The sequence below is a fragment of the Podarcis liolepis genome (genome assembly GCF_965112155.1).
Source record: "Podarcis liolepis genome assembly, chromosome: 9".
Lineage (NCBI taxonomy): Eukaryota > Metazoa > Chordata > Lepidosauria > Squamata > Lacertidae > Podarcis > Podarcis liolepis.
In genome coordinates, this window is record NC_139564.1 from 70784234 (window position 1) to 70808422 (window position 24189).

The 24189-nt window shown below is 41.5% G+C and overlaps 1 protein-coding gene across 1 annotated transcript in view; it reads left to right on the forward strand.

Annotated features, from left to right (window-relative positions):
• Positions 1-2434: 2434 nt before the first annotated feature.
• Positions 2435-24189, forward strand: part of ANAPC4 (anaphase promoting complex subunit 4) — a 36002-nt gene continuing 14247 nt past the window's right edge. Inside the window, exons 1-20 of the mRNA XM_083460468.1 lie at positions 2435-2707; positions 3918-4085; positions 5115-5220; positions 6585-6717; positions 7683-7757; positions 8843-8869; positions 8966-9010; positions 11752-11836; positions 13202-13312; positions 14666-14749; positions 15568-15654; positions 17930-17994; positions 18094-18136; positions 18217-18293; positions 18985-19085; positions 19163-19214; positions 20561-20616; positions 21802-21848; positions 22219-22275; positions 23553-23609. Of these exons, the coding sequence (XP_083316594.1) occupies positions 3978-4085; positions 5115-5220; positions 6585-6717; positions 7683-7757; positions 8843-8869; positions 8966-9010; positions 11752-11836; positions 13202-13312; positions 14666-14749; positions 15568-15654; positions 17930-17994; positions 18094-18136; positions 18217-18293; positions 18985-19085; positions 19163-19214; positions 20561-20616; positions 21802-21848; positions 22219-22275; positions 23553-23609 (1416 nt within the window). The 5' untranslated portion in view covers positions 2435-2707; positions 3918-3977. The remainder of the gene's footprint in view (positions 2708-3917; positions 4086-5114; positions 5221-6584; positions 6718-7682; positions 7758-8842; positions 8870-8965; positions 9011-11751; positions 11837-13201; positions 13313-14665; positions 14750-15567; positions 15655-17929; positions 17995-18093; positions 18137-18216; positions 18294-18984; positions 19086-19162; positions 19215-20560; positions 20617-21801; positions 21849-22218; positions 22276-23552; positions 23610-24189) is intronic.

The following is a 24189-nucleotide window of genomic DNA, read 5'->3' on the forward strand; positions in this document are numbered from 1 at the left end:
TAGGACGCACACCAAGAATTGCAAGAGGTAAAGGGTAAAGGACCCCTGGACGGTTAAGTCCAGTCAAAGGCAACTATGGGATTTGAGGCGCTCATCTCTCTTTCAGGCCGAGGGAGCTGGCGTTTGTCCACAGAGAGCTTTACGGGTCGTGGCCAGCATGACAAAACCGATTCTGGCGCAACGGGATACTGTGACGGAAACCAAAGCGCATGGAAACGCCATTTACCTTCCCGCCACAGCAGTACCTATTTATCTACTTGCATAGAATAAAAAATATATATAAATTAGTTTGGAGATGGTATTTAACACCAGTCAGATTAAATCAAATAAACAAAGAAAATTTGGTGTTATGTTGGAGGGGATGCCAGGAAACCGGGAATTATGTTCACATATGGTGGGAGTGTAAATATGTACAATTTTTTGGCAAAGGGTTTTAATGAGATAACAGCGATCACTGGTTTAAAGCTGACCAAAAGTCCAGAGGTAGCTTTTTTATCCATTTATGATGGGGTGGAAGGTTCACAGGCTATGAAGGACTTGCTCACAAATTCATTGACAGCTGCACGCATTATGATAGCTAGGAATTGGAAGGGGCAAGCAGAATACAAAATGGAAGAATGATATAAAGAGGTGTGGGATATGGCTATTAATGATAAATTAACATGTGCCATTAAGGTAAGATGGGAAATATGCAGGAGAAATTATTTTGAGGAGATATGGAGGGTATTTGTAGAAATTGTACTGTTAAAACGGAAAAGGTTCAAACCATCACGAGAGGTATTGAAATTATGGGAGGTTGGGTAGTTACAACGGAACGGTCTTGGTGGTGGTGTGCACATTTTTATTTGTATTTATTTATGATTATTACTTTGTCAAAATAAAATATTTTTTAAAAACAAACATAATTGCTTAAGCGAGGAATTCCATCGCCCCATTCAAGTATTCATGGATATGGAACTTGGTGCCTCCAATCAACCAGAGATAACAGAACACTAAAACTCTCCTAAGGATTATTCACTTAAAATAGGCTCCAGAATTAACTTCCCACGATTGTATGAACATGGTAAGCTAGTCAACTTTCAGTCTTGTTAACAAGATAGCAGCACTTTACAGGACTGGACAAATGCAGCTCTGAAACGGTCTATTCACACAGCATATTTACATGGAATAAGGAACCATTTAGGGAAGGCATTCCTCTCTTCTGGTAAAGGTAAAGATAAAAGAGACCCCTGACCATTAGGTCCAGTCGTGACCGACTCTGGGGTTGCAGCGCTCATCTCGCTTTATTGGCCGAGGGAGCCGGCATACAGCTTCCGGGTTATGTGGCCAACATGACTAAGCCGCTTCTGGCGAACCAGAGCAGTGCACGGAAACGCCGTTTACCTTCCCGCCGGAGTGGTACCTATTTATCTACTTGCACTTTGACGTGCTTTCGAACTGCTAGGTGGGCAGGAGCAGGGACTGAGCAACGGGAGCTCACCTGTCGCAGGGAATCAAACCGCTGACCTTCCAATCTGCACGACGATTGTTTCTAGATATATACAATAGTTTCTAGATATATACAGTGGAGGCTTGGGTTGTGAACGTGATCCGTGCGGGATGCACACCCACAATCCGCAGCATCCGCAACCTGCAGCGGCGCATCTGCGCATGCGCACAGCGCAATTTAGCACTTCTGCGCATGCGTGACCGCCGAAACCCGGAAGTAACCCGTTCCGGTACTTCCGGGTTTTGGCGATCCGCAACCCGAGAAAACACAACCTGAAGCATTGTAACCCGTGGTATATAGAATATCAATTCTATTAATGTTTAACTGCTTTTTAAGTCATTGTTTCCCACCCTATGTTTTTAGCAGTTAATAGTAATAACATTATATTATTATATACCCCACCCATCTGACTAATCATAATAATAATAATAACTATTATTATCATCATCATCATCATCATCATTTATTTGTACCCTCCCCACCCGGCTGCGTTGCCCCAGCCACTCTAGTCGGCTTCCAGCATATACAAAAACCTAATAAAACACTATGCACTATTTTATCAGCTGAGTCCGTCAGTTGCCCTGCTGTTTTTGTTGTGTTTTAAATAGTTTTGATTCCATTAATGTTTAATAGTTTAATAGTTTTTTAAAAATGATTCCTCCAGTTCGTCCATTGCGTTTCCAGCTGTTCTTTTCATCTGTAAGCTGCCCTGGTCAGGGGGAAAAGGCGAGGTACACATAAAACTAGTCATCCTAATGTACATCACAATCTGTAATACTAATAGAATAGTAATGATATATAATGATAATAAAGGGGGGAGGTCTGTAAAAAGACACACCCCCCCCGCCTTTTCCGAAGCGGCGCAGCCAAGCAGAAGCGCGCGCCCAGCCTGGTGGGCGGTTTTGGAGAGCGCGCAAAGCCCGCCTCCCGCTCCGGAGTCACTCCCCTTTCCTTCCCCACCGGAGGAGAAGCGACGCCGCTTCCGGAGGCTGGGCCTTTTCTGCCGGCGCAGGTTGCGCGGGAGAAACGGAGCGCTTGGGGCTGGAGGACTGGATCTCCGAGGGACGGGATCTCTGGGCGCCGGGTGCGTCCTAGCGATGGCAAAGGGAGCAGCTGCTGGCTTTGGGTAAACCGGATCGACCGAGGCGCAGGAGAGCGGCCCAAACCTCCAAGAGCACCCCTTGCGATTGCAAAAAAGGAGAGAAGTGGCATCACCAGGTATAGAGTTTACATCTCTCTCTCTATATATATATATATTTATATATGACTTCCCTTCTTCTCTTTCCATGGTTCATTTTGCATAACATAAATCCCTGCATAAATGCATAAATGAAACCATTCAGTGTTCCATTATTACATCCATCAAAACTTAACCACACTGTTGAATTTATCTTAATGCTGCCAACGTTTTCAAACGTACACAATTCCCTCCCCCCATATAGTCAGTAGAGGTTTTCCGATCTTTAAACCTACGTTCTTTTTGTTCTCTTATTCTAGAAGTTAGGTCCGCAAGTTGTGCATATTCTGTCAACTTAAGTTGCCATTCTTCTTTGGTTGGGACCTCGCTCTTTTCCATTTTTGGACTAACAAAACGCGGGCTGCAGCAAAGGGACCCCTGACCATTAGGTACAGTCGTGGCCGACTCTGGGGTTGCAGCACTCATCTTGCTTTACTGGTCGAGGGAGCTGGCGTACATGTGGCCAGCATGACTAAGCCGCTTCTGGCAAACCAGAGCAGCGCACGGAAACGCCGTTTACCTTCCCGCCAGAGCGGTACCTATTTATCTACTTGCATTTGACGTGCTTTCAGACTGCTAGGCGGGCAGGAGCTGGGACCAAACAACGGGAGCTCACCCCGTTGCGGGGATTCAAACTGCCGACCTTCCGATCAGCAAGCCCTAGGCTCTTTGGTTTACAGCACCGTGCCACCTGCGTCCCTTTTACAGGCTGCAGTAGTGGCATACATAAATAGCCTTTTTTGACACCTGGGAATTTCAGTCTGAATTATCCCCAACAGAAAGGACTCTGGGTTTTTGTGGGGGTTTTTTTGGAAAAGTACTTTAAACATTTTTTTCAATTCATTATAAATTATTTCCCAATACTCTCCTACCCTTTTACAAGTCTACCACATATGATAGAATGTACCTCAGCCTCATTGTGTCTCCAGTCTCCATTATTACTTCCATCAAAACTTATTTACACTGTTGAATTTATCTTAATGCTGCCAACGTTGTCAAATGTACACAATCCCCCCATATATTCAATAAAGGTTTTCCAATCTTTTTTAAACATATGCTCTTCTTGTTCTCTTATTCTATAACTTAGGTCTGCATATTCCATCAGTTGTAAGTTGTCGTTCTTCTTTAGCTGGGACCTCGCTCATTTTCCATTATAAATTCTTTCCCAATATTCTTTTTACCCTTTTACAGGTCCACCACATATCCGATCTGTATTATTTGTCCTGCTTCTGGGGAGTCATCGCTGCCGCTATGCCTGCTTTTCGGCAGGTTGGGGAAAAACAGCTTCCTCAAGAAGTAATTTTTATGGCCTGGTCTCCCAAGAGGGATTTGATCGCTCTTGCAAACAAAGTTGGAGAGGTAAGGTGATCGAATGCACTATAGAGAACAGTATGTAACAGTGGTAAACTTTTGAAAAGTCTTGAGTCTGGTCTGAAACGAGTTAGTTTAAAAAATAGTTCTGTGAATCCTTTATAACATAACACAAGATGGAACCTGATCTGTCAGCTACATGAGATGGCAATTACCAAGCGATTGTCTTGCTGCTTTCTTATACCCTAACATGCATCTACCTTATGGGAGCAAGAATCATAATATTTGTAAAAATAATATGTCATTAAAATATCTCCAGAGTTGTGAATAAAACTTTTTTCTTTTTTGCATTTTAAGATTTTATTGGCATTTAATAAGTTAGATGCTAGTCGAAGGAAATTAATGGAAAACTCATGCATGGAACAGAAAAACACACACACACATTAACAAACATTTTTGAAACTTAAGTCTGCTTTCAAATGGCAAGAGGGGCACATTTGTAGAAAACCCACCAGAAAATTTATATGATCTCTCAGTTGGTTGAAGAAAGTAAGTTTGTGATTAAAAGTTAGCATTTTGTTATCATAGTAAGGCTTTGCTTCAAAACAGTTCTGGAAACAAATATTGGGAAGGGCATGCTAATTTCTACATTCTTCTTTCAAACAAGTAGCTAGCACTACTTAATGTTTTAAAAAACGGGAGCAAGGAAAGCCTAGTTGATTTTGTTACCCCCTTCATCCCATGCACTCCCAATCCAAACCTAGATTTTTAAGAACAATTTTTGAAAAATCTAATAAAAGCTATTGGACTGTACCAGATAAAATCAGCTAGGATACATCAGATCTCATCTGACCGGGCAGTAGACTATTTCCTCTAGATTAGAATATAAGCTTTTCTGTGTGTGTTTTTGGGGAAAAGGTAATTGCAAATACCTTATGTCCAAATCAGGTTTCTTTTCTTTTTTTAACTGCATTTTCTTAAGCTGTTTCATAAAATCACAGCCTCCTTTTGTACTCTGCTTTCTTTGTAGAGAGGAAGTTTGAATGTTTCTACCATTCTTCTCAATGCCTTTTTTAGGTTTTGCTTCATCGCCTTGCAAACTTCCAGCGATTGTGGAGTTTGCCACCCAGCGAAAGCACCGGGAAAGAAGTGACGGCCCTTGCGTGGAGGCCAGATGGCAAAAGTAATGTGCAACAAATAGCTAATAATATTTATTTATTTATTTATTTATTCATATATTCATACATACATACATACATACATACATACATACCCTGCCCTTCCTGGTTCAGAAAACCAGGCTCAGGGCGGCTAACAATAAATTTGAAACACTTAATTGATGCAACAAAAACAGCATAAAATACAGTATAAAACGTAAATAACAATAAATTCAAAATTCAAAATCAATTTAGGGGGGGAAATCCATCCAATAAACATTAGATGATCACCAGGGCTAGCTGGCTAAATTAATCCTATTTGGGCCAGCGAGGAGACCAGGGGAGAATTAGCTGTGGGATCCCAGAGTGGGTAATCTTCATAAAAAAGGGGAGGGAAGGAAGGGGGGGAAAAAGATCAGGCTAAGTTCAAATTGAAAGCCAGGTGGAATAGCTCTGTCTTATAGGCCCTGTGGAAGGAAGTTAAATCCTGCAGGACCCTGGTCTCATGGGACAGAGCATTCTGTTGGAGCCATCACTGAGAAGGCCCTGGCCCTGGTGGAGGATAATCTGACTTCCTTAGGGCCCAGGACCTCTAAACTATGATTATTCATAGTTGTTTAAATTTTAAATTGAAGGAACGTGTCATTCATTCACTCTCAAAAAGCTGACAATGCTAACCCTGAAAACGGCAATCCTTTGATAATACAGCTCAGTTTGGCGTTTTACCAACAGCAAGTGATGGTTTTGGTTTGCGTTCAACCATGGTTTGTGTAGCGATCACACAGGGTCCCCGGACTTTTCACCGTCTATTGATCCCTGTGCCACCACTTGATTTCTCGCTGCCGCTACCCAGGCCCTACCTGGTAAAATACTGAATCCAGTCAGGGTTAAATTGGAACATAAATTTCTGTTTATTTATTGCAGTTTAACAAGCGTGTGGTTTCATAAATAGTATCAGTCAATTATATTCATGGGGTGCCTATCCAGACCTATAACTTCCGCTACCTTCTCTCACTCCCTCAACCACCTCTCAGATATTTACTTGTCTTCCTAGCCCCTAACTGTTCCTGACTCAGCTTATTTCTCTACACTAACTCAACCTATCCACAGACTCTATCCCAATTCACTCCCACTCCAGCCAACCACCCAACTCCCAAAAAACTCTTCCTTCACCCTTCCCAGAGCTGGTTTTATAGTCCCTCTGACTCCACCCCCTGGGTTCTGATAGGGTAACCTGTTTAACTGTTTCACCTCCAGCACTCTCATATGTTAAGGTCACAGTTTGCTTCAACCATGGTTTGTTATGTCCATTGCTTTTCATCACTGGCATGTACCAAAGAGGTGGTCTCTTGTGCATTGTGTATTTACCATTTCCCCATTCCTTCTGCAGTTTTGGCTTTTGCACTTGCGGATACTAAGCAAGTTATCTTGTGTGACGTGGAGAAACCAGAGAGCCTCCATTCTTTCTCGGTAGATGCTCCTATCACTTATATGCACTGGATGGAGGTTACAGAAGAAAGCAGGTAGGAGCGAGGCACAGAATGAGGGCCATTCATCTGGCAACCTCTGGTGCAAATCGCTTGCAGTTGCCAAACGGGAAAACATTTGCAAATTTACAAAAATTGAGAGCTTTCTTTAGCTTTCTGGGAAGTTTGAACTTCCTCTGTATTCCGTTGCATTATAATTACGTGTACGACTACAGTGGTACCTCAGGTTACATACGCTTCAGGTTACATACGCTTCAGGTTACAGACTCCGCTAACCCAGAAATATTACCTCAGGTTAAGAATTTTGCTTCAGGATAAGAACAGAAATCGTGCAGCGGCAGCAGGAGCTAAAGTGGTGCTTCAGGTTAAGAACAGTTTCAGGTTAAGAACAGACCTTCAGAACGAATTAAGTTCTTAACCCGAGGTACCACTGTATTGGGTTTTAATATAAGTTACTTTTAATACTGGTTGGTATCTGATGAGCTTTTATTTGGAGCAGAACTCAATGAACTTTTAAGTCCATTGATTTCAGTTGGTCTATTTTGAGTATGAATTCATTGGACATTATCCATTGTATTGATATAATTGTCACACGATTTGCAACATAAACAGCTGGGATTTTTAAATGAAGATTAGTCTCCATCTGTGCCTTAAAAAAAAGTTCAGTAATATGTCCTATACTTAAAGGAAACCAAAATCCAATAACCTAGAAATGAAGGGACTGTGTTTAAAAAACCATAGAAGCATATCTGTGCCGTGTGAAAGCTAATCCAGAGTAAGAGACTGCCTATTGCATAACTGATGGCGCTTCCACATTTTTAAATTTAACTTAGCTTGATAACTCCTGTGAAAGAACTGTATTTAAATACAGCTATTTTTAGAAGAAAGGCCAGACATTTTAGAATATGGTATTACTTTCTATCTGACTTTCCAACCTGTCAATTTTTTTTGTCATATTAGTTTTGGCATAACCGAAAGAGCCTTTTTATCTTCCCTTTCAGTGTTCTCACTTCCTTTTATAATGCGGAGGACGAGTCTAATCTTCTTCTTCCAAAACTACCAGCATTGCCGAAGAAGTAAGTGTTGAGCTTTCAAGCTATGTTATCTGTGGGGTGGGGTGGGGTCTTAAAAATATTCATTTAAGCAACTGTAAAATATCAATGACTTCCCCCCTTCTTTCCATGGTTCCTTTTGCATATCATGAACCCCTGCATATTTTACACAAACTAAACCATTCAGTAGTCCATTATTAAATCTATCAAAATTTATTTACACTCTTGAAGTTATCTTAATGCTGCCAACGTTTTCAGGTGTATACAATTCTCTCCCCCCCCCATATAAACATTTTCCAATCTTCTTTAAACATGCATTCTTCTTGTTCTCTTATTCTATAAGATGCTCATATTTCATTGGTTTAAGTTGCAATTCTTCTTTGGTTGGGACCTCGCTCGTTTTCCATTTTGGGGCTAACAAAACACGGGCCGCGGTAGTGACATATATTAATTGTCTTTTTTGACACCTGGAATTTCCATCTGAATTATCCCCAACAGAAAGGACTCAGGTTTGTTTGTTTTTAAAGTACTTTAAAACATTTTCCCCCATTCATTATGGATTATTTCCCAATACTCTTTTACCCTTTTACAGGTCCACCACATAGGTTTTTGCAGGCCTTCTGAATAGATAAACAACTGAAGCTTATTTTTTATGTATAAATTTCATTTTCTGAAGTTGATCCTGAACGTTTTTACTGTGTTGGTTTCCATTGATACCATAAAAAAACATGTGACTTGGTTGCCAGGCATCTTCCACTTCAGGCTTCCTCAACCTTGGCCCTCCAGATGTTTTTGGCCTACAAATCCCATGATCCCTAGCTAGCAGGACCAGTGGTCAGGGATGATGGGAATTGTAGTCTCAAAACATCTGGAGGGCCGAGGTTGAGGAAGCCTGTTCTACTTCTTTATGCTACTGCTAAGAACGTCTACTCAAAAGTAAACACCATTGAGTTACATGAAGGTTGCGTCCAAAGTAAGGCTGCAATCATCTGCACACTTATGAGAAGACATGCGTACGGTTGTCCTTCTATGGCCTACATGAACGTGTGATTCTTACTAAGAAGATATCATTGAATGTGCTGACATTTCCCCCTTTTTTTTAAACGTAGCTACAGTACCACTGCAAAAATTTTCAGGTGAGGCTCATTTTCTGTTTCTATCTTTTCCTTTTTAGTTATGAGGACATAACATGTTTCGTTTTGTAACTGACATTTTAAACTATTATGTTTCAGTGAAGAAAAATCTGATGAGATTATGAAACTCATGGGAGATGTCAGGTAATTTATTTATTTTTATTCTAATTTGGTTTATGTACAACCAGCAGCCTTGAATCAGTTGCTTGGGAATTCTAAGAAGCCAGAAACACACACAAACAACTAACCAGGGCAGTTTTGAAACATTCAGCCCATCATGCAAAATTTTGTTACAATCTCTTAAATTGTGTCCAAATGCATAGCAAACAAACAGCTTTCCAAATTATGTTGTTGATACCGAGAATGAAAGAAATTCTGATTTCCTTTAAAAAAAATTTTTTATTTATATGTTTCAAATTCATACATTTCATTAATTTTACAATCATTTTAGCATTTCAAAGTTTGACTTCCTTCCCCCTCTTCTTGTGGTTCCTTAATTTATTTTTTAATATCTTCTGCATGTCCAAATTCATTTAATTGGCTCATTTAATTATCTACTTTAAGTATAAACTCTTATGAAACTTCAGGTAATAATAATTTATTATTTATACCCCGCACATCTGGCTGGGTTTCCCCAGCCAGTCTCCCAACAGAATATTAAAAACACGATAAAACATCAAACATTAAAAACTTCCCTCAACAGGGCTGCCTTCAGATGTCTTCTAAAAGTCAGATAGTTGTTTATTTCCTTGATATCTGATGGAGGGGCGTTCCACAGGGCGGGCGCCACTACCGAGAAGGCCCTCTACCTGGTTCCCTGTAACCTCACTTCCTGCAGCGAGGGAATCGCCAGGTTATTACAATAATCCTGCCAGTGTTTTTATCTGCTTGCAGTTTATCTGTAAATATTCAATAAACCCATTATCTTGATTTCTTATTCTTCTGGTCAGTTTCGTCATTCCATAAGTTCCAGTATCCATTCTTCCTTTGCTGGGACTTCTGCTTCTTTCCATTTGGGGAAGAGTAACATTCTTGCTGCTATAGTCACATACATGAATAAATTTCTATACAATTTAGGTAGTTCTGTCCCTATAAAGGTAAAGGGACCCCTGACCATTAGGTCTAGTCGTGGCCAACTCTGGGGTTGCGGCGCTCATCTCGCTTTATTGGCCAAGGGAGCCGCCTTACAGCTTCCAGGTCATGTGGCATGACTAAGCCACTTCTGGCGAACCAGAGCAGTGCACGGAAACGCCATTCACTTTCCCGCCAGAGTGGTACCTATTTATCTACTTGCGCTTTGACGTGCTTTTGAACTGCTAGGTTGGCAGGAGCAGGGACTGAGCAACGGGAGCTAACCCCATCGCGGGGATTCGAACCGCTGACCTTCTGATCTGCAAGTCCTAGGCTCTGTGGTTTAACCCACAGCGCCACCTGCGTCCCTAGTTCTGTCCCTATAAGAACCAAATAATTTGGGGGATTCTAGAAGAAATTTCTCATCTAAGTGCTCCAGTTTATGTTAATTCCCATTAACCGCAAGCCAACACAACAAAGGGTTCGGGAGAATGCAATGACAGTCCAACAGCAACGGAAAGTTTGAGAAGACTACTTTCCTCGGTTGATCAGCGGAGGGCAGCATTTAGTTGTTTTGGCTCTGGTGTGTTTCTGAAGTTGGGAACGAAAATATGAAAATATTAGAAGGGGCCTTTGGATCTGAATTGTTGCCTGTTGCACTTTTGCTCACTTCCCATCTTGCAAATCCCGCAAGCTGTGGCGACGTGCACTGACTTAAATGGCTTTAAAAGAAAGTAAGACAAATTAGCGGAGTGGAAATCCATCAAGGGCTGCTGAGCACAAGAGCTAAACTCTCCGACTCCTCAGGTTCAGAGGCGGTAAACGTCTTAATATCAGTTTCTGGGGGATAAGCAGTGGGAGAACCATGCAGGCAGCTTTTGTTTTTAAACAGTACGTTGCCTTACACTTCCCTCCGTCTCAACCTGAGCTTGGGGTAAAAGGCACACTAATAGGACATGTCATTTTAGTGGGTGAAACTTAATTTTTACAAATATCTTAAGTATTAAAAATACATTTTGAGTGTAAGGAATTCAAATCTATAATTTTTGCGACTGGACAACATTTAGCTTAATAATAATAATAATAATAATAATAATAATAATAATAATAATAATAATTTTATTATTTATACCCTGCCCATCTGGCTGGGCCTCCCCAGCCACTCTGGGCGGCTTCCAAAAAAATATTAAAATACTATAATACATCAAACATTAAAAGCTTCCCTAAACAGGGCTGCCTTCAGATGTCTTCTATAAGTCTGGTAGTTGTTGTTCTCTTTGACATCTGGTGGGAGGGCGTTCCACAGGGCGGGTGCCACTACCAAGAAGGCCCTCTGCCTGGTTCCCTGTAACTTGGCTTCTCGCAGTGAGAGAACCGCTAGGAGGCCCTCGGCGCTGGATCTCAGTGTCCGGGTAGAACGACGGGGGTGGAGATGTTCCTTCAGCTATACTGGACCGAGGCTGTTTAGGGCTTTAAAGGTCAGCACCAACACTTTGAATTGTGCTCGGAAATGTACTGGGAGCCAATGTAGGTCTTTCAAGACCGGTGTTACATGGTCTCGGCGGCCACTCCCAGTCACTAGTCTGGCTGCCGACTGGTCTACTGCTTTTGGAAAACCAAAGAATTGTAATTTTACCTTCTGTAAATGTCACGTAATGCTTAATAATAATAATAATAATAATAATAATAATAATATTTTTATGAAGGCTGTTGTATAAATATTTTAAATAGATAAACAGGCAGGTGGGATTGCTAATGTATAAGGGTGCTTCTTAATTTCCGTGCCCTGATTATCTCTCTCTTTTAAACTTTAGGCTGAATGCTCTGGTTCTTGGGGGCAATTCTGGGTTTATCGAGATCTACGCTTATGGGATGTACAAGATAGCTACAGTAACGGGGGTGAGTAGGTCTTGCAACTGCCACCATACTTCTGCAGAGCGTGGCTCCACAGCTTTCCAATAGATCTTCTTAGATAAATCCCGCTCCTGAATGTTAAAAGTCAGTCTTCTAAAGATGGAAGGAGAGAGTTGGCTCTTGAAAAATTAAACCGGCGAACTTCTGCAGGCAAAGTAGATCAGCTGCCGCTGAACCACAACCCCCCTGAGAGCCAGTGTGGTGTAGTGGTTAAGAGTGGTGGACTCGTAATCTGGTGAACCGGGTTCGATTCCCCGCTCCTCCACATGCAGCTGCTGGGTGACCTTGGGCCAGTCACACTTCTCTGAAGTCTCTCAGCCTCACTCACCTCACAGAGCTCACAGAGTGTTTGTTGTGGGGAGGAAGGGAAAAGGAGATTGTTAGCTGCTTTGAGACTCCTTCGGGTAGTGATAAAGCAGGGTAGCAAATCCAAACTCCTCCTCCTCCTCCCCTGCACAAGACTGACAAGAATGTAACTCCTTTTCTTTTCACTGCATCCTTATACTGGAAAAAAGCTATATTTGTAGTGCTATCGTGCAACATTTAAAGACGCCTCTCCACCGCACATACTCGACCGCTCTAAAGATATGAAATTCCCTCCCCAAAGTTATTTCTTCCTTCTAGGCTCCCACATCCCTACATGCACACATGGAAAAAGAAAACACGCCAACCCTAATCAAAACGTCCAATTCTGCACTGTACAATTAAGACGAGCTTCTTTAATGGTAAATAAAAAAGTACAGTGGTACCTCGGGTTAAGTACTTAATTCATTCCGGAGGTCCGCTCTTAACCTGAAACTGTTCTTAACCTGAAGCACCACTTTAGCTAATGGGGCCTCCTGCTGCTGCCGCGCTGCCAGAGCACAATTTCTGTTCTCATCCTGAAGCAAAGTTCTTAACCCGAGGTACTATTTCTGGGTTAGCACAGTGTGTAACCTGAAGCGTATGTAACCTGAGGTACCACTGTACACCTTTTTTTTTTTTTGCTCTCAGTGAGGTGTAATAGTATTTTAAACGGATTTTAGCAAATGCACACAGGCTGCAATCCTGTGGACTCAGAGATGTGCTTTTGAAACTGGGGAGGAAAAGAACTATACAGTTTTATTTCCCCCCCAAAAAATTTTATTCATTTTATAACACAAATAAAAAACACAAACAGAAAAGACAAGCAATACAAACAAATTCTTGTCATATCCTTATTTTTCTAAACATTGTTAAGTGGGATTCCCCAAGTCCCACCTATCTGATTTTCTTTTTACAAGAACTATACAGTTTTAATTGTATGAAACGTGATTCGTTCCTCAATACTAAGAAAATTAGGTGTATAACCTTTGCATTGTTTTCTTGTAGGTGACTGGTTCTTGCCTTGCTTTGTGCTTATCAAGTGACTTGAAATCCCTGTCGGTTATTACAAAAGTAGAAGTTTCTCCAGAAAGTGAGCCAGAAATAACATACTTCCAAGTGAGTAAAGCTGCAGAAATACTTTTCGGCAATGTTTTGCTCTGGGTTGTTTTTTTGGGTAAATCATCCTTGTCAGTTCCGTTCTACAGTGGATGTATTCGGAATGTTTCTGAGCAACTGTGTTAAAATTTGGCTTGCTGGGATGGCATTTTATAAGTTTCATAAGTTTTTATAAGTTTCCCCATCAAAAATAAGTTTCATAAGTTTTTATAAGTTTCCCCATCAAAAATAAAAGGCCATACCTTCTAATCTTTTCTTAGAGAAAACCTTGTGCATTTTCACCTTTTGCTGAAAAATGGGACTAATTTAATTCCTGCCCCTATCTGGGCAAGCAGAGTTTAACTTCTGTTGCCTATGATCTGGTAACCTCTAGGTTAGATTACTGGAACGCATTATATGTGTTGTTGTTTAGTCGTTTAGTCGTGTCCGACTCTTCGTGACCCCATGGACCAGAGCACGGCAGGCACTCCTGTCTTCCACTGCCTCCCGCAGTTTGGTCAAACTCATGCTGGTAGCTTCGAGAACACTATCCAACCATCTTATCCTCTGTCATCCCCTTCTCCTTGGGCCCTCAATCTTTCCCAACATCAGGGTCTTTTCCAGGGAGTCTTCTCTTCTCATGAGGTGGCCAAAGTATTGGAGCCTCAGCTTCAGGATCTGTCCTTCCAGTGAGCACTCAGGGCTGATTTCCATCAGAATGGATAGGTTTGTTCTTCTTGCAGTCCGTGGGACTCTCAAGAGTCTCCTCCAGCACCATAATTCAAAAGCATCAATTCTTTGGCCATCAGCCTTCTTTATGGTGCAGCTCTCACTTCCATACATCAGTACTGGGGAAACCATAGCTTTAACTATACGGACCTTTGTTGGCAAGGTGATGTCTCTGCTTTTTAAGATGCTGTCTAGGTTTGTCATTGCTTTTCTCCCAAGAAGCAGGTGTCTTTTCATTTCGTGGCTTCTGTCACCATCTGCAGTGATCATGGAGCCCAAGAAAGTAAAATCTCTCACTGCCTCCATTTCTTCCCCTTCTATTTGCCAGGAGGTGATGGGACCAGTGGCCATGATCTTCGTTTTTTTGATGTTGAGCTTCCGACCATATTTTGTGCTCTCCTATTTCACCCTCATTAAAAGGTTCTTTAATTCCTCCTCACTTTCTGCCATCAAGGTTGTGTCATCTGCATATCTGAGGTTGTTGATATTTCTTCCGGCAATCTTAATTCTGGCTTGGGATTCATCTGCATTCTAGGTTAGATTACTGGAATGCATTATACTGTTTGCATTATATGTGGGGCTGCTCAGATAGACCCAGGTGGTGTAATTTCCTCTGGCTATAATTTTATTCTCTTCCTGCTATAGTTGGACACCAGTTTGCTCTCAACCTATTTACCAGAAGTCACCCGAATGGCTAGAAAATTCACACACATTTCAACTCTCCTGCAGGTACTGTATTAAAATTCTCTGGCCCATTTTGCAGCCCCACTGGATTAAATCCACTTAGTTCAACTTGTCTAGATTAAATTGATCCATCTTTGAGAAAATTCGACTGTTGTTCTAAGGATAAGTTTCCTTGAACTACTTCCAAGTAAATGTTGTGAGGATCAGGCTGCCAGTGTGTTTTAATTCCATTTTAACTTAATCTAGGATCGGAGGACGCCTGGGACGCGGGTGGCGCTGTGGGTAAAACCTCAGTGCCTAGGGCTTGCCAATCGCATGGTCGGCGGTTTGAATCCCCGTGGTGGGGTGAGCTCCCGTCTTTTGGTCCCAGCTTCTGCCCACCTAGCAGTTCGAAAGCACCCCTAAGTGCAAGTAGATAAATAGGTACCGCTTTCTAGCGGGAAGGTAAACGGCGTTTCCGTGTGCTGCGCTGGTGCTGGCTCGCCAGAGCAGCTTCGTCACGCTGGCCACGTGACCCAGAAGTGTCTTCGGACAGCGCTGGCCCCCGGCCTCTTAAGTGAGATGGGCGCACAACCCTAGAGTCGGATACGACTGGCTCGTACGGGCAGGGGTACCTTTAGGATCGGAGGAAAGAAGGGATTTTTTATATATATGATAAACATTGGTTTTATGCAGTTTTAAAATGCATTTATCTGGTTTTGATAGTAATGGTACTATGCAATTTTAAAATATTTTAATGAAAACCATGCATAAAGGTTGATTGAATTTAATTAATACGGCAGATTTCTTTCTGCAAAATTGCATTTGTTTCCAATACTATAGAAAAAGGTAGGCATTTCTGTCCTTTCTCTGTTTGTAAACAGTATATAAAGCTGTCGCTGACATGCATGTGTGAAGCCTGGGAAGAAATATTGATGCAGATGGATTCACGGCTAACCAAATTTGTGCAGGTATTGTGAAAACTCTTCCAATTCAGGTCATTGTTATTTTAATACTGCTTCTCGTAATATTTTTCCCATGTGAAGAATAGGAACAGGTTATTGTCGCAGACAATGTTCAAGACTAGGTAGTCCACTTATAATGACACCGTGTCCCCATGCCTGGTCTAGAGGGTGAGGAATTTTTTTTAATTTTTGATGTTTTATCGTGTTTTTAATATTCTATTGGGAGCCCCCCAGAGTGGCTGGAGAGACCTGGCCAGATGGGCAGGGTATAAACAATAAATTATTATATATGGATAATTAAATAATAATAATAATCTTTATTGCGGTCCAACAACCCATAAAATAGATTCAGAATAAAATACAGATTCTTACAGACAACCCCCCAGGGAAGGAAAACCAAAGCGTTATTTGTTTAGTCATGGGTATGTTGATCTTTGATTCGTATAACTACTGAAAGAAACTTTGCCACGGCCACTGTCGTACTGTACTTGTCGTACAGAAGATATTTCGTATAGTAGGCTTCAGATAGACCTGGCCGATTTGCCAATAGTGGTTGAATCAATAGTTCTCTAGCTTGTTCATATTGTCCGCAATGCAATAAAATATGCCTCATGCAGTCGACATCCTGAGAGCATACACAGATCCTATTTTGATAAGGGATGCCCCTCAGTCTGCCATCCAGCACTTCTGATGGGAATACATTTAATCTGGCTTTGGTGAAAAGGTGGCGATATGTTGGTACAGACAAATTTCTAAGATATGCAGGTGTCTGAAAATTGAACCCATAGTGAATTCCTACTGCTCATGGGCCACAGATAACATGAGACTGAGATCACTATGTGATATTTCCCAGAGCCTTTGCCTCAGCGATTCAAGGGTGGTATAGTAGCCCAGATGGTACAGGAGAAAAGGTGGCATACCAATCAAAGTTGCTCCTCCCCTTTTTTTAATTAAATTTTTATTGGAAATTTTATTTACAACATAACATAAACCCCCCACCACCAATACAGAAATCCGTCCTCATTAAACACAAACATAACAAACAATAAGCATAACATACAACAATACAAACAACCAAATAAAAGACTTCCTTTATCCAGTATCTGTCCTCCTTATTTACTTCTTATAGGCTGTTTCGTTTATGAATAATTATTAAGATTTTTCTAATTATAACTTAAATATCCACAAAGTCTCCTGCAGACATGAATCAAAACAAGCCAGGTATGAATTTTAGGGCACTGTTTTGTGAAGTATTCTCTGCGTTTCCCCCATGCTTTTTGAAATTCTTGTCTAGTGTGCTCTCTAATTCCTCTGTTAATCTAGCCAGTTCAATATACTCTTAACTGTTTGTCTTGCCATTCCTTTTTTGTGAAAAAGGAATCGCAGTTGCTTTTCTAACCATAATTTTCATCCATGAGCTGGTAAACTCCTCGTTGTTTAGGTATGGAAGTAACCCCTTCCCTAGGCCAAAGACTGATAAATTGTGAGCGAGAACAGTTTCCCGCATTATGCAGGGTGTGTGCCGGCCCCTGCCCTGCTCCATCACTGGTGTGCCACGCCCCCCAGAAGAACACCCAATCGGGTGGCAGCTCGGGGGCGTCGTTTAGCCGCTCAAATGCGGCCGCGCCAGCTCTCCCCACCATTGCACTGCCGATCTCCTCAAGTCACCCACCCACCACTCCCTTTAGGGCTTAGCTGTTCGCTTGACCTTGCTATGGACCTGTGATTGGTCGCCGCGGTTGCCCGGGGGGCCTGGTAGGAGTTTTTTCCAATTGTCAAATTGGCACCGGCCTTTTGGTTTTTTCCGCCTACCTCATAGCAATCGTCACAACTTTCTTGGTATTTGGCGGTTAGGCATTGGAATAGGTTGTTGGTGTATGGAAGGGCAAGGTGTGGCCATCGCCTACCCCTTCACTTTTGGGTATTCCGTTAAAGGAATCCGGCGGTCGTGGATCCTGTCCGATGTCCTGTGCGGCTGGGGGCCATGGCACGACCCCCGGTGACAACAGGGGAGAGCTTATAGTTGTATTTGCATCAACAGGCTCCCCTACTGGTGGTTTACCGTCATCAGGCTCACCCCTCTCTGAGTGGATGGAGTCAAAATTTGCGGTTGTCCAATGCCTAAGCCAATACCTCTCACATGCTGTAATCAATAAAGTTGTGGCCTTTTCTAGCCCATTAACCTAATATGCTGTGTCCATGTGTCTTTATTATTCCCAAGCGGGGAACGGGTCCTTGAATCACAATTAAATGTGTTTGTACTGTCACCTTCAATCTGCAGGAAAAGAACACGACGACGTCAGTTCAAGACGAATTTATGCAGTTGCTGTTATGGGGCAAAGCAAGGTACTGCGCAGGAAGTTGTTTTTCATCAGAGTTGTGTACTGCGTTGTGCTCACAATCAAAGTGAAATTTGTTTGTGGTGTTGTTGTTTTCCCTATACAGCCTTGAACTTCAGGCGTTGCTTATGAATCAGCTCACAGTAAAGGTATACTAGTGCACATGTTAAAATACTGTTACTGCCTTTTGATTGACCTACGCTGCTAAAAACAAAGTCTCTTCCAACAGGGCTTAAAGAAACTTGGCCAGTCCATGGAATCCTCTTATTCCAGTATTCAGAAGCTTGTCATAAGTCACTTGCAAAGGTAACATCTCCTGCTGTGTTGAGAGAGACACAAATAAATATAGGAACTTATGGAACCGAGAAAACTCAAATACATTTGATGCTGAAGTCAGTTGAAATATCACCGCCACCTTCCTGTTCCACGGAAGAAAAATTGCTAAAATACTTCTCACTTATGCAAAGAAATCCTAGCTTGGGCTGAGTAGGAGTGATAACCAACATTAGCCGTTTTCAGAGTAGACCCCTTGAAATCAGTGGATTTATTGATTTCATTGAGTCTGCATGAAGTGTTATTAACATTCATATATCACACTATAGGAGTAACAACCTAGTTATGCAGAACTTGAGCTTACTTGTTTTTTTAACTTTTGCCCCAGCAAAGCATAACTGTGGAGCTGTCAAGTTAGCTGATGGCATAATAAAGCAACATTAAAATTAAAAGCAGAATGAAACCAAACATCTTTCTTTCTTTCTTATTTATTTTATTGGGTTTTATAAACAAGAATACTGCTATACAAATAAGTATACCAAGTTTTCTCATGTCAGGAGTAACCGTGGACCAAACATCATATATAAACTATAAATCACTTGTATTTTGCTTGGTTTCCTTCAGTCTGTCAAATATTCCAGATTATTATTCTTTAATAATGATGCATTGTAGAGTGTGATGGCAACTCCTTCACTGAAATGTTTTTGCTGCCTTGCTTTGATAGCGGCTCTGAGGCTTTGCTTTACCATCTCAGTGAACTGAAAGGAATGGCATTGTGGAAACAAAAGTATGAGTCTCTTGGACTGGACGCAACAGGAATCGAAGGTACATATTATTAGCTTTCTGGCTAGCGTGTTGATTGCCAACTCAGCTGATGTTAAATAACTGTTCTCTCTTTACAGAAGCTATTACTGCGGTGGGCTCCTTCATCCTTAAAGCAAATGAGTTGCTTCAGTACGTATTCATCTAGCTTGTTGGATGCAAAGCATTTTTAGACTTCGGTTTCCTGTTGAAATGTTGGGAGCAAAAGTTTGTTGTTGTCCAAAATACAACTTAGTCTGTACAACTTAGTCATCACCTTTCTGTGATGATCCTGACCAATTGTTGTTGTTTAGTCGTTTAGTTGTGTCCGACTCTTCGTGGCCCCATGGACCAGAGCATGCACTCCTGTCTTCCACTGCCTCCCGCAGTTTGGTCAAACTCATGCTGGTAGCTTCGAAGACACTATCCAGCCATCTCGTCCTCTGTCGTCCCCTTCTCCTTGTGCCCTTCATCTTTCCCAACATCAGGGTCTTTTCCAGGGAGTCTTCTCTTCTCATGAGGTGGCCAAAGTATTTGAGCTTCAGCTTCAGGATCTGTCCTTCCAGTGAGCACTCAGGGCTGATTTCCTTCAGAATGGAGAGGTTTGATCTTCTTGCAGTCCATGGGACTCTCAAGAGTCTCCTCCAACACCATAATTCAAAAGCATCAATTCTTCGGCGATTAGCCTTCTTTATAGTCCAGCTCTCACTTCCATACATCACTACTGGGAAAACCATAGCTTTAACTATATGGACCTTTGTTGGCAAGGTGATGTCTCTACTTTTTAAGATGCTGTCTAGGTTTGTCATTGCTTTTCTCCCAAGAAGCAGGCGTCTTTTAATTTCGTGGCTGCTGTCACCATCTGCAGTGATCATGGAGCCCAAGAAAGTAAAATCTCTCACTGCCTCCATTTCTTCCCCTTCTGTTTGCCAGGAGGTGATGGGACTAGTGGCCATGATCTTCGTTTTTTTGATATTTTGCTGTAAATATTACTGATACAGTGCATAAGCAGCACTATGACTTTTCAGAAGCACTATATCATACTTGTATTTAAGCACTAGCCTACTAGCCAGAAGAGGTCAGGAATTGCATATGTACATGGAATTACACGCTGGCAGGTTGGCAGAGGAAGGATGGAATATTCCATCCCTTCTCTCTGGACAGATGCAGAAAGGGACTGAATCCTGGACCTTATAATATTGCGTAAAAATGAAGATTTCAACAAGAAGTCTGCTAGATGAGTGAAAGATCCCTCTCACTCCTCTCTCTATAGAAGTGGAACAGACTAGCAAAAAGGTTGCAAGCTAGTAACATCTGATGAACATATTTATAAGGTTGCATTATATTAATGATATTGCAGTGATGACGTACCTTCCAGCGTGTGGAACTGCTCACATGGAAGGAAATTCTAACGAGGGAGGTGGGCTTTAGAAACACCTTTCAGTCCGGGTAGCATTTGGAATAGGTTTTAATGCCCTTTCTATTCTTTCTTTCTACAGAGTTATAGACAGCAGTATGAAGAACTTTAAAGCTTTTTTTCGGTGGCTATATGTAGGTGAGGAAAAATTAGTGCTAATGATATAAACCAGGGTTCGATTTCATGAAGCGTAACTGAAAAATGGAAACCTACGCACATGAAGGGATAGATCTGAATCTTATTAGCTTATTTGCCACCAGGGAGCATAGTTAGTTCTGCCGTAATAGGTTGGGTAAGGGGATGCGGGTGGCGCTGTGGTCTAAACCACTGAGCCTCTTGGGCTTGCCAATCAGAAGGTTGGTGATTCGAATTCCCACAATGTGGTGAGCTCCCGTTGCTTGGTCCCTGCTCCTGCCAACCTAGCTGTTTGAAAGCGCGCCAGTGCAAGTAGATAAATAGGTACCACTGTGGTGGGAAGATAAATAACATTTCCATGCGCTCTGACTTCCATCATGGTGTCCTGTTGCACCAGAAGCGGTTTAGTCATGCTGGCCACATGACCCGGAAAGCTTTCTGTGGACAAACGCCAGCTCCCTCGGCCTGAAAGCAAGATGAGCGCCACAACTCCATAGTCGCCTTTGACTGGACTTAACTGTCCAGGGGTCGTTTACTAGGTGACTCCACGTAGACAAGTCTTTACTTTTTTCCCCCTCAGAAATGAAAGGAAGCCACCCAACCAAAGTAAATAGGTTGTGTGGCTGCCTTTCATTTCTGAGGAGAAAAAAAGTAAAGACTTGTTTATGTGGAGTCGCCTAGTTCCCACCAACAGGGACATCATGAAATAGGAAATGCCATCCATTTCCTTTCTGAAGATAGCTTAGGGCTGTGGAGGGGAAGCCTTGGTCTCCCAGTGTTTCCTTCCTGCACCCAGAAGGGCTGGGTTTTCAAGAAGAAGGACAAGTGGAACTGAGAAAGGGGGGGGGCAGAATAGTCTTAAGTTTTCCACTTGGAGTGAGGGGGTTTAGGGGAGAGCAAGTTATTGTCCATCTCATCCTCCCAGAGCTGGCAATGTTGATAGGTCTTTTGAGTTTTAAATATTGCCCCTGAGCAAGTAGTCCTTCGTATTTTACACAAAGAGATACAGAAAAAAATAACTATGGCATGTTGCTGCTGCTGCCGTTGTGACATTTTCAAGCGGGTATAATTACTGTGTTTTATCATTGCTGTATTTTGGTGAAATCTTCTCTCTTTTGGAAGCAAGGGCAGTGGAATGGAAATTATTGCGCTGTCCTGGTAATCTCTCTCTTTTTTTTAATTTTCCAGCCATGCTGAGGATGTCAGAAGATCATGTCCCTCCAGAGCTGAACAAGGTAGTATTTCTGTGCTCTGTCATGTATGTTCCATTTCCTACATGTATTTAAAGGCAATACCATTACACCCTATCAAATTAGAAATGTACAACAACAACAAAAAAGGCAATCCAGTGATATCTAGCCCCCTTAACTAAATTAAATATTGACAAAGAATAAAATTGACATGGTTGCTCACAGAGTATTATTGACATTTTAATGTTAATTAGGGTTGTGTTTTGTTGTTTGATCTGCTACTGCATAATTATTTTATATTCAGTAATTTTCATGTTCTTTTAAAGAGAAAGACTTTAATTTTGATGTTGCTGCTTGCAGAATTTTGGCAGCTGATTTTTAAAATGTGGATTTCCCCCCCTCTTGTTTCTCAAAGATGACTCAGAAAGATATCACTTTTGTTGCCGATTTTCTTACTGAACATTTCAATGAGGTAAGTTTTTTTAATTTGACTGGCTACTGTGAGTAAATTATTACATTTGCACATGATCTAGCTGAATTTGAGTTTTTGTTCTTTCAAGTGAAAGCAAACAGATACATCTGTTCAGGTCAGCAAAGGAGACCTGAATTTAGAAAGCAGATTTCTGCTCATACATTTGAAGGGAGAAAGAAATGTGCATTTGGGTTATTGTGATTTATTTATAGACCACCCTTCCTCCAAAAATCTCAGGGTGGTCTATAACACTATATGAACATAACTGTGAAACATCTTAAAACAAAATAAAACTTGATAGTAATACAAATTAATGACAGAGAACATTTCAGACTCAAAACAGGTAAAACTATAGTGGCTCAGCTTTTCCCACAGCTTGAGGAAATAAATGTGCTTTTTAAAAGAATCTAGAAGACTTAAGTTACTACCAAGATTATATCCATGGTACTGGGGGAATCTATAAAATGTTACTATACAAATAGTTCTTAACACAACACAGATTAAGTCAAATACACTTAGCAGTACTGAGTAAATGTTGAAGACACAATACACCTATTTTTTGGGGAGGATAATTTGTAATTTCAGCACTGAAATAATTGGATAACCCAATATGCCATTATTCAGTTATTGTAAGAACCCAGTACAGGAAGAGGACCTGGAAGTAACATTACATTTGCTTTCTGCTGTGGGAGTACTTCTTGCAAAAGCTTGAACACAAATGCAACCCCTTTAGTTTCAGAATGGAATGGAAAAATGGGGATGCCTGGAATAATGACCAAACTGATGTACCATAGCAGAGAAAGTCATGAACGGATAGAGCAATGGTCTTTATTTTATTTTGGAATGATAACATTCCAGGGCAACAGTTATCCATGTAATCTATATAGTATAAAGTTGCTATATGTAGTGTTTCTCAAATATATACACGTGTGTGTTTGTGCGTTTCTGTTCTCTTAACTAGAATAATAAATCTACTGTATTTTTAAAAAGGTACCTAAAAGACAGTACTGAGGGGGCCAATCATACCTCCAGCAGGAGGCAGTTCAATAATTTGGGTGCCACTGTGGAGAAGGCTCTGCGCTATTTCACCAACAACTGCAGATCACAAGGCCTGGGGGTATTTGGAAACTAAGTTGCCTCCTTCTGATACATATGCCACCGAGGCTGTGATATAATTGAATGTGGGACCTTGGAAGTTAGCTATCTTAATAATTCTTCACGTTTCCACTTAAAATAAAATATACATTGCATTCCATGTTTGTTTGTTTTTGTTTTAGGCACCTGAGCTCTACAATCGTAAAGGGAAATACTTTAATGTAGAAAGAGTTGGTCAGGTAATGAATCAAGTCTCTTTGTTAAGACAGGGAGGTGGGCAAATGAGCTGCTGAAGGAAATATATTTTGCAGGTCGGAGCTCATGGCAGGGATAGCCTATCGCTCTGTAAAGCCACATTCAGCATTCTGGAATCCGTTTAAGCAAATCAGATGAATTTATGTGAACGAATGTGCTTCACTGACAAGCTTTCCCACTCCTTACACTCAATATTTATAACAACATACGGTAAATCGAAATAATTTTGAGAACAAAAATAGGTGAGGGCCTTCAGACTTTGCTAACGGGCTTCCTTGAGGCGTCTCACTGACTGCTGGCCTATATTGTGTGTTCCTCTGAAGCCCCAGAATATGCATGAATTTTCTCAGTGCTTCCGTGTGGTTTAGAAATGTAACTGGCCTGGGGGATGCTGTCGGCTGTTCTGATGATGGCTGGGTACAAGTGGCTCCAGTTTGACGCAGGTGTGACTTAAATGATCCTTCATCAAAACGCTGTTCGTACCTATTTACATAACTCACACACGGCAGAAACTGTCACATAATAATAATAAGACAGTCATACCTCGGGTTGAAGTAGCTTCTG